The sequence below is a fragment of the Rhinichthys klamathensis genome, unplaced genomic scaffold, assembly GCF_029890125.1.
Source record: "Rhinichthys klamathensis goyatoka isolate OS25496 unplaced genomic scaffold, OSU_Roscu_1.1 h1tg000243l_1, whole genome shotgun sequence".
NCBI classification, from domain to species: Eukaryota; Metazoa; Chordata; class Actinopteri; order Cypriniformes; family Leuciscidae; genus Rhinichthys; species Rhinichthys klamathensis.
Genome location: NW_026606765.1, coordinates 322,373 through 340,924, shown reverse-complemented (window position 1 = coordinate 340,924; position 18,552 = coordinate 322,373). Strand labels below are relative to the sequence as shown.

The 18,552-nt window shown below is 37.7% G+C and overlaps 1 protein-coding gene across 1 annotated transcript; it reads left to right on the top strand.

Moving 5' to 3' along the window:
* The first annotated feature begins 4,287 nt into the window (after window positions 1–4,287).
* Window positions 4,288–16,632, top strand: zgc:153184 (uncharacterized protein LOC751652 homolog). The gene is made up of 6 exons (XM_056265981.1): window positions 4,288–4,368; window positions 6,858–6,941; window positions 7,139–7,219; window positions 9,406–9,474; window positions 11,231–11,434; window positions 15,660–16,632. The coding sequence occupies exons 1-6, from the start codon at window positions 4,303–4,305 to the stop codon at window positions 16,086–16,088; spliced, it is 933 nt and encodes a 310-aa protein (XP_056121956.1). The 5' UTR covers window positions 4,288–4,302; the 3' UTR covers window positions 16,089–16,632.
* Window positions 16,633–18,552: the final 1,920 nt, after the last annotated feature.

Genomic DNA, 18,552 nt, shown 5'->3' with positions numbered 1-18,552 from the left:
GTCGACCAATCACAACAGACTGGGTCATCTGACCAATCAGAGCAGAGTAGGCTTTCAGAAGGGAGGGGTTTAGAGAGAACGAATCCTTCATCGAGCCGTTTTAGGCACTGTAAGAAAATAGGTGATGCTCCAATGTATATTATTATGAGAAACGTGTTTTTTTTTACCTATGTAAAACCTATTGTAGGAGACCTCTGAAACAAAATTAGGAGCCTTTTAAATAGCACAATAAGGGCACGAAACTTCAGCTTTGAATAAAAAAAACGGTTTTGACGCTGTAGATATGTAATAAATAAAGAATAAACATTCTGTCCAGCTTATCTGTAGTATTATACTACTTGTCTTTGCTGTCAAACATTGGTATTAATTCCTGTTGTACACCTTGTCAATGCCGTAATGTTCCCTCCTGTCAGGCCTCATGATGTGGTAGCTGTTTATCCCATTGCTTTGAGTGATGTAACACACAGAGAGCCTTTGTAAAAACACAAGCTGTGTGCCTGAAAGGCCGGCAAAGGCAGTGGAAAAGTGAGATCTTACGATGATGTAAAATTCAAACACTCATGTTTTCCTGGAATGGCTGAGAGGGAGACTTACATGTCTGTTCTCGCAGTAACAAGACATGCAATGACCATATTACTCGAGTCTTAGCCCACAAGACCACTCAACCAGAGGGAATCAGTCCAGATTACTTATGAATTAATTATGTAAAATCCATTCTCTTCTCTGTACCTCATTTAAACACCATTTTTTCAGGGTTTTTTTGTGTGGATATGGTCCACATTTTCCCTTTTACCTCATATATAGTGTATATCCTCATGACCCCAATGGGTTTGAACCTTGGCTGAACTCTCAGAGTTGTGCGTCCAGAAAGCATGAATTAAAGAAAATGGCATTATGTGCCTCATGCGTCTACTAATAGTGTTCACTCTTCGACAAAGACTCTTTTTAAGAGCGCTCCACTGTGCAGGACATCATAGTGTACCATGAGGTCAGCTGTAACATTTTCTAGCACATGATTTAGAGTCTTACAAAAAGTACTGTGGTGTCCGATGGTATGTCAAATACCATTTGTAAGTAAGTATGTCAGTAGGCTTACCATGGTACTTTTCAAGCAGGTCTGGCAAACCTGGAAAGTGTCCATTTAGCATTCACGCTCATCTCAGTGGAAGTTTGGACATTGCATCGCAACTAGCTAAACCTTTAGATAAACAACAAAACAAAATCACTGGAAAAATGGAGAAAAAAAGTGGGAAAATCGCTGTAATCCATTGCCTGTAGTGGTTTATTGTTGTAATAAATCATGATAATTCACTGTTTATAGTGTAAATTGTAATGCATTGTCTGGGTATTTCACAAAACCATAGGCAATTTAGTGTTTTTTTCTGTGGTATCCTCTTGCGCTACTTTACGTCCTTCCAAAGGAAGATGCTGATCTGAGATATGGCCGATGTGGTGTGCTCGGAGCAGTAGCTTCAGCGGTCCCTGGAGTGGTTTTGTTGTTGGATCATCTTTTGATTGTGATTTGGTCGCTTTTTTTTGCCAGTCAGAGAAACATCTGCTGAAGTATGGCAGTCATGTGGGAGACTTAGCGGTTAACATGAACTGGAACTGGAATAAAGCATTTATTAATCTTAGTTAATATTAATTTCAACATTTACTAATACATTATTAGAATCAAAGGTTGTATTTGTTAACATTAGATAACCCACTGTGAACTAACATGAACAAACAATGAACAGCTGTATTTTTATGAACTAACATTAACAGAGATTAAAGGGATAGTTCACCCAAAAATGTAAATTCTGTCAGTAATTACTCACCCTCATGTTGTTCCAACCCCGTAAGACTTTCGTTCATCTTCGGAACACAAATTAAGATATTTTTTTATGAAATCTGAGAGCTGGAGCACTCCTCCATAGGCTTCTAAGGGATTGAAACTGGCCGGCCCAGAAAAGTTACTAAAGTGGCTCAATCTTAAGTTTATCAAGTGACGAGAATACTTTTTGTGCGCAAAAAACAAACAAAAATAACGACTTTATTCAACTATTCATTTCCTTCTCTGTGGGCTTCTAGGCAATTGCTTCTGCCGGCCCAGAAAAGTTAGTAAAGACATCATTAAAATAGTCCAAGTGTGGCTCAACCTTAAGTTTATCAAGCGACGAGAATACTTTTTTTGTGCGCAAAAACACAAAAATAACGACTTTATTCAACTGTTCATTTTCTTCTGTGTGGGCCTCTGAATTGAGTTCACGAGAGCGCCAGGACGCATGCGTGAGAACTGAGAAGATCCAAGAGCCTCTCCTCCGTTCAGTGACACGTGAAACGAATGCTTATACAATGTTCAGGAAAACAATGAAAGAGCCATTCTGTACTGTAATGTCAATGTGTCATGCAAAGTGATTAATTTAAACTATATTCTTACAGAGAGATCTATATAGTCTATAGCCTCAAAATACTTTATAATCAAACTATCATAATAAGAGTGTAATTTTAATGACCTCATCTGTCAACCTGATGCCGGTGAATTGGAAAGCTTGTGCAAACATATCATTATCGCTACGATCAGATGCTTTCTTAACTGGTGTTTTCTCCCTGCTGTCATTGTTGATGTGTGTTTCTTTTGTTATTGAGAGGAAAGCGTGCATCGCATATTTACATATTCATCTAAACGTCGCTCTCAGCAACGTGAATGCCGTCTGGAGGTCCGTTGAAAGTATATGCGTCGCTAATAACAAGGGTTTCTGAATTCTATATGTAGTCCCAGTACATTCAAAGATGTACAACTCAAAAACACTCAAATTAGTTAAAAAATTCAAATTAATTATACATTTTAACTTGCAGATTTATGGTTTCAAATAAATATTTTAATTTAATTGTATTTAACATGCCTAATTAAGTGTCATAATGCTTGTTTTTCATAAGGGCAGATATCAATATGCTAATGTAAAGAAGATTTTAAAAAGAAATTGTAAATCTGGCTAAATCCAGATGATTTATAGGATAGTTTACCCAAAAATGAAAAATGTGTCATCATTTACTCATCCTCATTCAATATCTAATTATTTTTTTTTTTTTTTTTTTACAATATATTTAATCATTTTTCAGTTTCAATATCTAATTATTGGTTAAAATGGTTTAATTTAAAAAAAACAAGCAAACAAAACACTCAGTATTATAAGCCAGAAATCACTTTATTGTCTGTATAGAGTTATGTTAATAAGCAAATAAAGCTGCAGGCCTAAAGGTTTCCATAATGTTTCCATAACATTTCCAAAAGGGTAAAGTTACAGAATTATATTCATGTATTCACAGTGTGCATTTTCATGCTTCTCATTCCACAAACTGCACCAGATCCTCCTCCACTGACACGGTTTTGCTGGAGGATCACGAGCCGGTCTGTGGTTTATTTCTCAGGCCACGGCAGCCTAAAATAGAGCTTTCTGTACTCCCACTCCCAGAGTGAGCCCATAATTCCCACCCGTCCTACAGACTTACCCAAACACAGGGTTCAAATCATCTCCGGCTTACTGATTTACTGCTCATACTCAGTGTGTCTTGTTTTGTTCAACATATTTTACTCTTTTAATTGGAACTGAATGTTTTGACAAAATCGACTCGACTATAATAAGTTCATGTACATTCCTTATGCTACACATCTCATTTAATTATAATATATAAATATATATATTTTTTTTTTACAAATAGAAATAAATGAGATAATTATTTTTACTATAATATTTTTTACTATAAATTATTCCAGAGATCTCCATTGTGGTGTTTGTTTCTTATATGGTTCTTTCTCCAGTCCTTTTTTACAAAAAAACAACAACAACACATATGGATGCTTGTTGCCACCACAGAAACTAACTCGTAAGTTTATATCTCGCAATTCAGACTTTTTTTCCCCTCAGAATTTAAGACTTTTTTCTCAAAAAAAACCAAAAAAAAAAACCTTCCAATTGTGAATTATACAGTCCGAATTGCGAGATATAAACTCACGGTTGCGACAAAGTCCGAATTGCGAGATATAAACTCACGGTTGCGACAAAGTCCGAATTGCGAGATAAAAATGACCTCTTTTATTTTTTGTATTCCCTGACGAAAATAAGTTGAAGTCTCCATTAAAACCAACATGGGTGGGTGGAAAAAAGCATCAAACAAATTCTTGACTCTATTGTCCTCGTTGTGAAGTTTACCCTTTCTACAGTGGCTTTGTTTTCGAGGGACAGGAAAGAGTTAACAATTATGGGCGCCAAAATAATGAGTCAAGGGGTGTGTGGTCTCAGGGGAATTCTGCTTATCATGGGTGAAGGAAAGGAACTGCAGGAAATGGAGGGAAGTGGATCGGGGGAAACACGTCTTCTTTCTGTGCGTGTAAGCACTAATGTTTGCCGTGGTGTTCAGAAAGTGTGGGATATTAAGTGAGAGTGTGTGTGTTTTTGTAGCTGGAGGAAGCAAAGTGAGTGGGGTCAACATGTGTAATTAAATAAAGTGTTATTAAGGGTGTGGGAGATTTGAGAAGAATGTTGTGGGAGAGACCCGTTTCTGTTTGTAAAGGCTGGCAGAGGCACATTGAGAGAAAAAGACAAGTGTGCAATTAGAAGAGCTAGTGCTTACACTTGTGTTTGAGGCTTTGAAGCATAGCCTACTCTGACTAAGGCTTTTATGAAAAATGAAACACTGATATGTTCCTCGTGATGAGAAAGATATAGACTCCCCCAGGCTGTAAGTGTGATGCTGGTCAGCTGTGTTGCTGATAAACTGAACCGTAACATTCGATGCAAACAGCTGCTTTGTCCAGAATGCAACACTAGCATACTGCAGGTTACAAAGTATATACAGTGTATTAAAAAAAGTATATAATGTTATGCATTGTGTAAAAATAAACATTACCAAAAGCGATAGTGGTTAACGATATGGATTTTTCAATAGACAATACGGAGAAATTATGTATAGATGCCTGTTTCCACCTAAAATAAAAATTGCTACTTTATATCTCACAATTGCAACGTTTCTTTCTCATTATTGCGACTTTATATCTGTCAATTAAAAATGTAGCTCTCCAAATTGTGACTTTAAATGTCTGACAATTGCAACTTTATATCTCGCAATTGCGACTTCTTTCTCATAATTGCAACCTTCTATCTTACAATAGCAATTATATATATATATATATATACACTCACCTAAAGGATTATTAGGAACACCATACTAATACTGTGTTTGACCCCCTTTCGCCTTCAGAACTGCCTTAATTCTACGTGGCATTGATTCAACAAGGTGGTGAAAGCATTCTTTAGAAATGTTGGCCCGTATTGATAGGATAGCATCTTGCAGTCAATGGAGATTTGTGGGATGCACATCCAGGGCACGAAGCTCCCGTTCCACCGCATCCCAAAGATGCTCTATTGGGTTGAGATCTGGTGACTGTGGGGGCCATTTTAGTACAGTGAACTCATTGTCATGTTCAAGAAACCAATTTGAAATGATTCGAGCTTTGTGACATGGAGCATTATCCTGCTGGAAGTAGCCATCAGAGGATGGGTACATGGTGGCCATAAAGGGATGGACATGATCAGAAACAATGCTGAACAGAAATCGAGACTCATCAGACCAGGCAACATTTTTCCAGTCTTCAACTGTCCAATTTTGGTGAGCTCTTGCAAATTGAAGCCTCTTTTTCCTATTTGTAGTGGAGATGAGTGGTACCCGGTGGGGTCTTCTGCTGTTGTAGCCCATCCGCCTCAAGGTTGTGCGTGTTGTGGCTTCACAAATGCTTTGCTGCATACCTCGGTTGTTACGAGTGGTTATTTCAGTCAAAGTTGCTCTTCTATCAGCTTGAATCAGTCGGCCCATTCTCCTCTGAACTCTAGCATCAACAAGGCATTTTCGCCCACAGGACTGCCGCATACTGGATGTTTTTCCCTTTTCACACCATTTTTTGTAAACCCTAGAAATGGTTGTGCGTGAAAATCCCAGTAACTGAGCAGACTGTGAAATACTCAGACCGGCCCGTCTGGCACCAACAACCATGCCACGCTTAAAATTGCTTAAATCACCTTTCTTTCCTATTCTGACATTCAGTTTGGAGTTCAGGAGATTGTCTTGACCAGGACCACACCCCTAAATGCATTGAACTAACTGCCATGTGATTGGTTGATTAGATAATTGCATTAATGAGAAATTGAACAGGTGTTCCTAATAATCCTTTAGGTGAGTGTATCTCCTAATTATGACTTTATATCTCACATTAGCAACTTTTCTGATAACTGCAACTTTATATCTCACAGTTGCATCATTTTCCCCTCATAATTGTGGCTTTATATCTTACAATTACGACTTTGTGTTTGCCAATTTGTGACTATATCACAGTTGATACCTTATTTCTCATCATTTTGACTATATTTCTCACATTTGGATTCTCAAATCTCTGATTAAATAACAAATCTGGTTAAATATTGAGAATAATCTGATTAAACAATATAATTGTGCTTTTAGAAACCAGACTGAATACGTACTGCAGAAATAGAGCGGTAATGTGTTTTCTGCCACACCCCGTCTCTGTGCATCTGACGTCACCATTTCTTACTTTTGAAAGGCCTTTCATTTTCCAGTTGCTGTTAAGTAAGAAAACATGTCTAGTAAAAACAAGCACATGCTGAATTTGGAGGCCATTATTGCATCATGCGTGTGTAAAATGAGCAGTATGGGTGTGTGCTTCCCCCCCCCCGTGAGCTTCCTCGCTCGTGTTTGGCGGTCTGAGCTTCACTGCAGGCCCTGTGGGATCCATCCTGAGTCAATAAAGTGAGTACATCAGAGAAGAACATCCAACGATCGGTCTGCTTCTCTGTTTGCAGGAGGACGCTCCAGTCAAGCCGTCAGTGGCTCAGCTGGCTGGGAGACTCAAAGGTCATGCGCTGCAGATGCCAGGAAACATGGAGGTAGTGGAACATCTGACGTCTTTCTGTTGGTCCTAATCAAAATTAGATTTGTTTTTATTAATATGTTCATAATGTGAATATTACTAAGTTTGGGCGAAATAAACATTGAGGAAAGGTTCAGAAACAACAATGTTTCCCACTGAAATATCATAAGACTTTCAAGCAGTGATCATGTAGCGTATGTTACTGAATTGCAGGTGAAATCTATGAGGAGACCGAGACCCACATGTTCTCTGGTGATAAACGACCAAAAAGATGAAGAACATGAACAAGAAAAGGTGCGCGTGTGACTTTACTGACATATCGACACTCAGGAAAGTTAGAAACAAGTGATTTTTTTTCATGCCAGACTAGCAGTATATGAATTATAGATGAATATAGTTGATTTTTTTTCTCAGTATGTTTAATTATTAATACAGAACAGAACTTTAGTTTTAAGGGGCTGCTTACATGACATCATTTTCAAGTAAAGACGGAAAACTTTTTATGCGTTTTGGCCGTTCATTTGCAGGAAAAGTTGCGTTCTGGGGGCCTGAAAACGCAAACTTTTGAAAACGGGTTTCAAAGTGCAAGTTTTTGAAAACATTACCGTTATCGTCTCCTTGTAAACTACAAAAATGTGAATTTGTGAAAACAGTGCACATGCGTATTACGTGTTCAGTCAGTCTAAAGGCACGTGGTGTTTCTTTACAAAGTGACATCGCCATCTACTGGCCTGGCATGAATAATACAGCGTTTTTAGTCGTTTTCACGGATCCGTGTGAACGAGGATCATTTTGACAACGTTGTTGACCGTATGCGAAACCTTTAAAAAATACAAAGGAAAAACGTTTCCGTCTTTAGGACATCATTGTCATGTAAATGTACCCTAAGTTTACAGAGTTAGATATTAGGGTACAATTACACGAAAATGTAGTAAAACGGGAATGTTTTTCCTTTGTGAATGACGTTACCATTTTCACAAATTTGCGTATTTGTAGTTTACAAAGAGATGATAATGGTATTGTTTTCAAAAACTTGCACTTTGAAACCAGTGTTCAAAAGTTTGTGTATTCAGGCCCCCAAAATGCAATTGTCGTGTAAATGAACGTTGTGTAGGCCAGGGGTTTTCAAACTGGGGGCCGCCAGGGGGCGCCAGGGGGGCCGCAGCAAGTTGGAAGAAAAGTAAAAAAAAAAAAGTAAAAAAAAAAAAAAAAAAGTTAAAATATTTATATTTATATTATTATGAGTATTGTAATGAAATAGCATTCTAATAATTTGTGCATAGCCTATCTGAACATTATACTTGTAATGCTAATCTTTTAGAGATGCACCGATTGATTGGCTGGTGACCGGAATTGGACTATTTTCATGTGATTGTCGACTGGCCGATCAGTCTGACATGCTGATTGTATGCCGGTCTAATGCACTCGGGCGCCGCATGATTAACATCGCGCAACATCAGCATCCCACATGCACACGGAACGCACATGTAGGAAACCTCGTGAATTACGGCCGTTTCAGATCTCAAGCGCGAGAGGCGCGTATTTTTTCGGCGTACATGTTTTCAATGCGCGAGCTTCATTCACAGCGCGAGCAGGAGCGCAAAGCAGGAGCGTAAGCAGCAGTGAAGCGGGTTTCGGCACAATCTATTTTTGCTGCGCAGCTCACACTCAATTAAAGTGAAAGCACACTTTTGATGGACAAAATAAATATGATTTCACACAAAAAGTGCCTAAAATGCACATAATTTGCATGTCTAGTGTGTTTTAACAAGAACTGGAGTAGGCTATGTCAGAAAAGAAAATGAAGACTCAAAAATATTTATAGAAAATTTACCCATTTAAACTTAAACTTGTCTTAATTATTCAGTTTGGGTAAAACTATATGATGTTATATATATATATATATATATATATATATATATATATATATATATATATATAGAGAGAGAGAGAGAGAGAGAGAGAGAGAGAGAGAGAGAGAGAGAGAGAGAGAGAGAGAGAGAGAGAGAGAGAGAGAGAGAGAGAGAGAGAGAGAGAGAGAGAGAGAGAGAGAGAAAGAAAGAAAGAGAAAAAAATATTTGTGTGTGTTGTAAAGTGGTTAGAAAAAAGGAAATCAGATCGGCTAAAATCTGTATCGGCTGGTCAAACTCAATGAAAAATTGTAATCAGCCTAGAAAATTGTAATAGGTGCATCTCTATAATCTTTATGATAGGCTGGTATCAAACACCATCACATAATCTGATGTTCACCTAGAGGTTTTATTTATTTCTACATTTGCTGTAGTAGTGTCGATGGGTTCAATAACACATCCTGCAGAAGGGGGGCCTTGGCATGGAAAAGTTTGGGAACCCCTGGTGTAGGCTACGGGCTCTTATTGATTAATGTGAACACACCTTGTTATACTCTATGCCAGATTTATAGTGAATGTAAAATGGTCTTATTCAATATGTCTTTTAAATAACTGATTTTTCTGGTACAGAAGTCGTCTAACTCTCCTCATCCTCCCAAGATGAAGTTAAAGAGTTCAGCCCTCATAGAAAAACTCCAGGTGAGATCTATCCGCTTCATTATCCATTTCATACACGATCTTAGTTTCAGCACATTTATGAGGCTGCTTATCAATTTCATGTATCATTTACGAAGTCATCTTTCATACAGGATTCAGGAAATATGTTGCATCATAAACCTATTTGCTGAAATATATAGTTTAAACTTTAAAGCACCCTGCATGTATGCTGGGAATTGTTTGCATTTTCAGTGTATTTTAGGTGCGTATGCAGCATTAATGGGAGTCTTTTCATATCATTTTTTTTTGGTAACACTTTATTTCTACTAACATGTAGTAGCAAAGTTATAGTTTATAGAATCTAAAGTGAACTATAAAGTGTACCCTTTTTTGTGTTAAGGCCAATTTGTTGTTTAACTTTAACACCAGAATATCAGTCATATTATAGAATTTTGTCTATACCTGCTCACTTTATTGTCTAATATGCAGTAATATGCAGTATATACTGTAGTATGCATACTATCCGTAGAATGCAAATGCCATTTTTCTACTTTGAAGAATAAACTAGTAATATATGATTAAACAAATGTACCATCTTCTTTAAATCATTATTTTATTAAACTGCCAAATTGTGAAAACTGGACACACTTGCACACATTTTCTTAAGACTAGTAGGTGGTATACAGTGTATATTGTGAAGTTTTCATTATTGCAAACAAAGCCAAGGTTTTTCTGCAACTCTTCTGCCTCCTAGAGTTTAAACTGTCCGACTGCAAGGCCAATACCCGCACCTAAACCCCACACACATCTCTCCTGAGAGGTGTTAGAGTTAGTCTGACCTGTCATTGGTCAGTGGAATACATCTGCTCGTGAACGGGACGGGTCTGCGCCGTCTCCTCTGATTGGCTCAGAGCAGGGATGTAATGAGATAAGGGCTTATCCAGCGCAGTGAGTGCTGAGCTAGACTCCACTATAGCAGCCATCAGGCAGTCATGGGACAAAAGGGTTGCCGTTTCTCTCTATTCCTGTTCTCTCCTGCACAGGTAGGAGATATTCATTTCGGATAAGGCTCTTTCGTTTTACAGTGCAAGAAGAGCTCAATCAAGCCTCTTTTTGGCGGTGTTTTAAGTTGCTGTTAATAGACGTGTATATATATCCATTTCACTTCAGTCGTAGCTGAAATCACCTGAACGTTAAGATTTAGATAATTTGTCGGTTTTCTAGTTTGTTGAGATTAGGCAGATTTATCTTAGGCAGCACCGGTGGAATATAAACTAGTCCAGTAGCCTATGAAAGAGGTTAAACATGGGTAAGAGTATCTGTGTAGTCAAGAAGAAGAGTATTTAAGAACTTAGATAATACTATTAATGCTCTGATGAATGTCTTTTAATCGCCATTTATAATATTTTAAAAGTGTCCCCCCACATTCTACTGACACTGTCGCACTGACATATATATATATACACACACACACAATAAATACTTTTTTTTCAACATTTCAAGTTAACATTTATTTGTATTATGGTTTTAGCTTTAGTTCAGTTTCTTATACAGTATGTCTTTAGCAACACACTGCCCTCTGTGCCACCAAACATAATTAATAAATAAGGTAATTGTTCATATTCCTACAATTTTATGTTGTCTTATCATCAGTTGCATTATGTTTATATCTGCATTATATCATCCTCTACTCTCTATAATGACCTTTAAAAACGCATATCAGTTGACCACTGGCTTTGTGTCTATTAAAGAACATTTTGCAGGAGCTTTAAAAACATCCTTTTCTTCTCTCTTTCAGGCCAATCTTGCTCTCTCTCCAACTGTCCTGCTCTCCCCACCCAAAAGTCCAGAGTCTAAAGAGCCAGCCACCGCGTCCTGTCCCATCAGTCCCTGCAGCTCCGTGAGCTCCACCCTGCAGCCCGTTCACCTGTCCTGTGAAGATGAGGCGCCGGTTAGCTTCGAGCAGCCGGTCGAGGGCACTCCACTGCCCAACATCAACAAGGTCAACTCGCTTAATGGCACTTTCAAAAGCAACAAAACACATTTTAAATGCTTTTCTTCACTGATGTTTGGGAACTTGACTCAAACCTGTCTTTCAGAACGAAGATTCGGTTCAGATAAAGAAGTGACATTTATGATAAAATATTTACACTACTTAAAACACGGCTGATACAAATTTCTTACTTCAGAACAGAGGAAATGTACGGTGGGCCTAAAGGGACACAGTGATGGCAAAATAATATTAATAATAATAATAATAAGATGGGAGGAAAATGCAAAGTTTCATGGGGGAACGCAATACTTTTGCAAGAGAATTCAAATTTTCTTGGGGTAACGTAATGCTTTTGCGAGAGAACGCAAAGTTTTATGGGGAACGCAATACTTTTAAGAGAAAACGTAAAGTTTCATGGGGGAACGCAATACTTTTGCGAGAGAATACACATTTCCTTGGGTTAACGCAATACTTTTGAGAGAAAACGCAAAGTTTCATGTGGGAACGCAATACTTTTGCGAGAGAATACACATTTCCTTGGGTTAACGCAATACTTTTGAGAGAAAACGCAAAGTTTCATGTGGGAACGCAATACTTTTGCGAGAGAATACACATTTCCTTGGGTTAACGCAATACTTTTGAGAGAAAACGCAAAGTTTCATGTGGGAACGCAATACTTTTGCGAGAGAATACACATTTCCTTGGGTTAATGCAATACTTTTGAGAGAAAACGCAAAGTTTCATGGGGGAACGCAATACTTTTGCGAGAGAATACACATTTCCTTGGGTTAACGCAATACTTTTGAGAGAAAACGCAAAGTTTCATGGGGGAACGCAATACTTTTGCGAGAGAATACACATTTCCTTGGGTTAACGCAATACTTTTGAGAGAAAATGCAAAGTTTCATGGGGGAACGCAATACTTTTGCGAGAGAATACACTTTTCCTTGGGTTAATGCAATACTTTTGAGAGAAAACGCAAAGTTTCATGTGGGAACGCAATACTTTTGCGAGAGAATACACATTTCCTTGGGTTAATGCAATACTTTTGAGAGAAAACGCAAAGTTTCATGGGGGAACGCAATACTTTTGCGAGAGAATACACATTTCCTTGGGTTAACGCAATACTTTTGAGAGAAAACGCAAAGTTTCATGGGGGAACACAATACTTTTGCGAGAGAATACACATTTCCTTGGGTTAACGCAATACTTTTGAGAGAAAATGCAAAGTTTCATGGGGGAACGCAATACTTTTGCGAGAGAATACACTTTTCCTTGGGTTAATGCAATACTTTTGAGAGAAAACGCAAAGTTTCATGGGAAAACGCAATACTTTTGAGAGAAAACGCAAAGTTTCATGGGAAAGCGCAATACTTTTGAGAGAAAACGCAAAGTTTCATGGGAAAACGCAATACTTTTGCGAGAGAATACAAATGTTCTTGGGGGAACGTAATAATTTAGCGAGAAAATGCAAAGTTTATGGGGGAACGAAATACTTTTGCGAGAGAATACACATTTCCTTGGGTTAACGCAATACTTTTGAGAGAAAACGCAAAGTTTCATGGGGGAACGCAATACTTTTGCGAGAGAATACACATTTCCTTGGGTTAACGCAATACTTTTGAGAGAAAATGCAAAGTTTCATGGGAAAACGCAATACTTTTGAGAGAAAACGCAAAGTTTCATGGGAAAACGCAATACTTTTGCGAGAGAATACAATTTGTATTGGCGTTACAATACTTTTGCGAGAGAATAAAAATGTTCTTGGGGGAACGTAATAATTTTGCGAGAAAATGCAAAGTTTATGGGGGAACGAAATACTTTTGCGAGATAAAACAAATTTTCTTGGGGGGAACGCAATACTTTTGCGAGATAATACAAAGTTTCTCCAAAACTCAATTTTCTCAAAGGAACAGTCATTTTGTGAGAAAACATGACTTTTTATGAGAGAATGCAAAACTCACATTTTCTCAAGGGAACCTAGTACTTTTGCAAGAAAACAACGTTTTTCTCCCATCTCATTTTTTCCCACATCACTATTTAAATTATAAGTGTATGAATAACAAACACGCTGTGACAGGATTAGGATAGCATCAGTAAATAATAACTGGTACTTTGCAAGGCTGTAATCACATAATACAGTATATGACTGTGCGTGATTAAATTAAGTTTAACTGGTCATTGGAAACCTGTATTTGTTGCAAACTAATGTAATGGTGAAACATGATCTCTTGATAGTTCAGCAGTAACCTTTTACAGTCTTGCTGTTTCTCCGAGAACCTGTGATGTGTGCAGAACGGGATCTGATGATATCAGCATGAAGGTGCACGTCCCTTTGCGTGCAGAGCCAGTATTGTGTGCTTAAGCTCTGCGTAAGCCAATAGAGGCTGTCCGTGCGCTGCCCGAGGACATAACAGGGTTTGAGAACTGTAATCCAATCAGGCCACTTCTGCATCTCACCATCTGTACCTCTCCTAAGAGCATTCACAACAGAAGCCAGACATGATAGCTGTCGTTTGTACTCTGTTAAAGGAGTATTTAGCTCCTGAACTATGGTAATGCATTGAAAACTATATCCCATAATGCATTTGGCCTCAACTTAACCTTACAATTTCAGCGTGACAAAAGAATTGGTAGTAAACTGCGAATTTAAACTTTTCTTTGACTGAAATGTTTATCATTGCGTATTTCATTCTGCATCATGTACTGTTCTTGATTTCCACAAGGACAACATGTTCATGGATCAACATCTTTGTTGATCCTGGAACAACATTCCAATCAACCAATCAGATTTGAGGGACAAGTTTACAGTTTATGTCAAGTTTAGGCTTACAACCAGGGATATGTGCTTCTACATCAGTGTCATTCACATATAATTTTAGGGAGAAGTTATGGATAGGGTTAGATTTAGGGGTAGGGGTAGGGTTATGACTACATTTTCAGACAGGAATGGTGTTCCAGGATCAACAAAACATGTCTTATTTGGCAAAATCACAGTGACCCTTAAGGTGAAATAGTATTCCAGCTAACAGGGAACATTCTCAGGACTTTGGCTAACGTTGTCAAGGTACTTTCAGTTATAAACAAAAGTTCTTTCAGTAACGTTGATAAAATGTTTGTTCAAAGTTATCTGGTCTTTAACAATGTTCTCAAAACGTTAGCACAAAATCATTTTTAGAAATTTTTCATGAAATAAAACTGAAACATTTTAGTTTTAGTAATATTTTTTTTAAATGTTACTACTTTTTCGGAACGTTCATAGAACATTAAAAAAGAATGTCTCAATGTTTGCAAAATTCTAAAATGGAATGTTTCCTTAAATTCGCCAAGCCAAGAAAAAACGCTGAACATTTTGAACATTCAGAAATGTGGAGATTACCGTATTTCGTATATCCTGTATATCCCTTATATTTCAGCAATCATGTTATGCCTGTTTTCTATCAGAATCAGAACGAATGATGCCAGATTTGCAAATAAATCTTTCTTTTGATCATATCTGACCGACAGGTTTGCAAAAAAGGTCTGAATTTGTTTATGATTCAGTTTGCCTATGGCTAGAAACACCCCTGATGTAGTGTTCACTGCTTTGTCCAGTATGCTTACATTATAGCTTACTGTAGGTTGTCAATGGTTACTCGGAGTCCAGGTTTAACATAAAACTATAAATCCTGTTTTTGCTGTATGTCCTTAAAATCTAGTATAATCCAATGTGAGTCAGTGAAGGGCAACACAACAGCTCTGTCTGCAAATGATCGGTGAAGAAGATAGGTAGAGAAGAATGTTGATAACAAATGTGCTTTTATTTCACTTAGTACTGAAAAGTATTGATAAAAATAGTTCAGTGCAATTATAAATTGATAACTTTTTCAAGGGCCATTAACACAGCAAACCTCACCGTCTAAATTTCAGATTACTGGGCATTTATTTTTGCAATGAATGACTCAATACATTCAGGTTACAGCCTTCATTTCACCCAATATTTGTGTATTTTTATGCTTTCAGAGTATTGTTTTGTTAGCTTAGCAAAATGCTAATGCCAAAGTGCTGGAATCCATTGGGGCTATTTGTGTGGCACATGGACGTTGCAGCCGATGTAAAATGATTCATTTATTAGGTTCTGTCCTATTGCAGCTAACTAAGTTCTGGAACAACAGTTGCAGTATATAGTTTATTAAACTTGTGTATGGAATCAGCTTGTACCCGGCTAGTCTGATTTTGTGTCTTCACTCCACAGAGTCGAGCCAGGCTGTCTTTCAAGCGCCGGCTGCCCACAAGGCTACACAGGAAGTCGGCATGTGAAGAGGCAAAAGTGAATGATGGATGTGACTCTCTGTTTCAACCGGATACTCAACTTCAGAATGGGGATGAAGGGGAGCTGATTGGTGGGCCTTTGCAGGAGAATACAGCAGATACAACAGACTCTGCTCAACCCACCAATGACCCACAGCAGGAAAAAGACAGGACAGAGCACAGAGATGTACCCCAAGAAAATGAGTGGACTGAAGTAACCCATACAGGAGAAGTGGAAGAAGTAACTGAGGGAGGATTTGAACCTTCTGACTGTAAACGGGCCCAAGAGGAAGAGAAGGAAGAGACAGAAGAGGACAGGGCAGAAGTCAAAGAGGACAAGGAAGTGCTGGATGCAGAGAACAACTCAGAATAGACGTAATAGGCCAAAAAGCTCATCAAAATGGATTATTTTGCAAGATAAGCATTGCTTTAGCAATCTAGAATTGTGGGAAGGTTATTCCGGACGACGGGCGAATTAACGGAGTTTCTAAAAAACAGACTCCAGGATGGATGAAGATGGACTGAATTCTTCTCTTTTAGGATTGTGGATTTGGGGACTTAATATTGCTAAAGCAAATATCACACAAAAAGGTTAGATGTTATCAATTCATCCTCATGGCTTTTTACGTTTTGGCGAGTTGGCGGTGAATTTGTACATTTGTACGTTTTCGTATGATCTGTTTACGCCTCACTGTGAGTTATAGGTTTAAGGATGAACCTTCATGCTTACTTTTTTTCTAAAACGTGTTTTCGTACAAATCACGTTGTATTATTCACACGAATTTGTCACCAATCTGCCAAAATGGAAAATAATTATGTTTTCCCAAGAGGTCGGATTGGATTTTAGGTTTTATTTATACTCTAGGGTTATTCATATGCCTCGATTTTATTGCTTTCTTATGCTTTCGAGTAAACTGATGTTGGATTCTTATATTTGCTGTTCAGAAAATGAGAACGCTTTCAGCTTTGGAGAGCGTTCTCCATTTTGAAAGCACTTTTCGAGCCTTTACCCTTTATGAATGATCATGTTATTTAGTTTAGGACTGAAATAAGTGTTTTAAAATATCTCACATGCCTCTGTGACAGGCCTAGGCTCTGTAAATAGCAAAAAACAGGGACGGCCTGCACTTTTTTGGACGGTAAGAAAACTAACCAATCAGAAACGTACTGTACCTGTCAATCATTTTGAGAGTTTGGGTTCGCCGACATTGGCTCGGCTGGAGGGTTTATGGAGGTTTATGTGTAGTTCAAGTTGCAAAATCAGAAGCCACTAACTGCACTTTTACTTTCTGCTGGTTATTGAAGTTTTCTTTTTTTGTTAAATCTTGCGAGCATAGTAAATGAGCTAAATACAAACAAAATAGTGGCAGAGATATTGCAAAAGCCAAATTTACCTGCAGTCTCCATTGCTATGCAAAAATATAGTATTTTTAAATGAAAAAGCCTGAGATGTATCACTGTGACTGCAACGCTACTGTACTGCAATGACCTTTTATTATTCTGAATAAAGAGCTTTATTTACGCTTACCAGATGCTTTCCTTTATTACGTACAGCTGTAATTTAGGGTTAGCGGTTTGTAATTCTTAATCTTGTACAATTATATTTGCTCTTTTTTCATAGTTCTTGAAAATTGTCATTTACTCACCCCATTGACAACTTATTTTCTTCATTTTGCAGAATGGATTTTTTTTTCAATACAATGAAAGTTAAAAATCCCAAACAAATCTCTTAAGTATCAATAGATTTCCATTGAAATATTACATATCAAAATGGCAATTGTGATTCGGCACAAGACATGTGAAAACCAATGACAGAACTTTGGTTTTATGTCTTGCCATGGTGTATTTGAATGAGTTCAAATTAATTTGGACTTAAAGGGATATTCACCCAAAAATGAATGACATCAAGTTGTGCCAAACCCGTATGGAGCAAACAGTTGATGGGCCCCACTGACTTCCATAGTATGTAAAAAAAATAAACTAAATAAATACTATGGAAATAAATAGTATTTATAAAAAGTACGGAAGCCATGAACCACAACGTAATTTTTTTTAATGAGAATAATTTCTAGCATTTCGACAATAAAGTGGAAATTAAAGTCGAAATATGTCGAGATTAAAGTCGAAATATTTCGAGATTAAAGTCTCGAAAAAAATATTTTTACGTTGTGGTTCAGGGCTTCCGTAGTTTACCTACCAATATTTTTCAAAATATCTTCTTTTGTGTTCAGCAGAAGAAATAAATTCATACAGGTTTGGTACAACTTGAGGGTGAGAAAATGATGACAGAAGTTTCATTTGGGTGAACTATCCCTTTAAATACAGTTCTCACACAAGCTGTTGCTTCAGAAGAATAGCGCAAAGGTTGTGTAAACACTCGAAATGCAGCCACAGTTCTCATTCTCTGTAATGCAGGGTGAACACACTTTAAAACCTCAAAACCAATTATTTTTTGTTCCACTGATAAAATATGGTTTTGGAAATACACGGGGTGAGAACGTGACTGAATTTTCATTGCTGGTTGAATTCAAATTTGCTCAAAATGCAGTCTGTATACGTGTCCTGTCCACAAGGGGGCAGACGGGTTGACACCTGTGTTTACCTGGAACAATTTGAATGCCAACACATTTGGTGTCATTGTTGTAATATGAATCAGTCGTCAGTGGAAGAACTTATGACCTCAGCAAAGGCATGACCTACTACACCCACAGTTCCTGTAACATCCCAGCTCAGCTGTACTTTTCTTCAGTTTCGCTTTATTACACACATACAGTCCTCGCAATTGAAATACGAGACACACTTTAACACTTGGAGTTTACCATTATCAGCATCCACAT

What these genes read in the sequence shown, in the direction of transcription:
- zgc:153184 (XM_056265981.1), top strand. Translation starts at nt 4,303, where the DNA reads ATGGGTGAAGGAAAGGAACTGCAGGAAATGGAGGGAAGTGGATCGGGG. An exon ending in AGATGCCAGGAAACATGGAG is followed by an intron (nt 6,942 to 7,138) that starts GTAGTGGAACAT and finishes ACTGAATTGCAG; the next exon opens with GTGAAATCTATGAGGAGACC. An exon ending in CACTGCCCAACATCAACAAG is followed by an intron (nt 11,435 to 15,659) that starts GTCAACTCGCTT and finishes TTCACTCCACAG; the next exon opens with AGTCGAGCCAGGCTGTCTTT.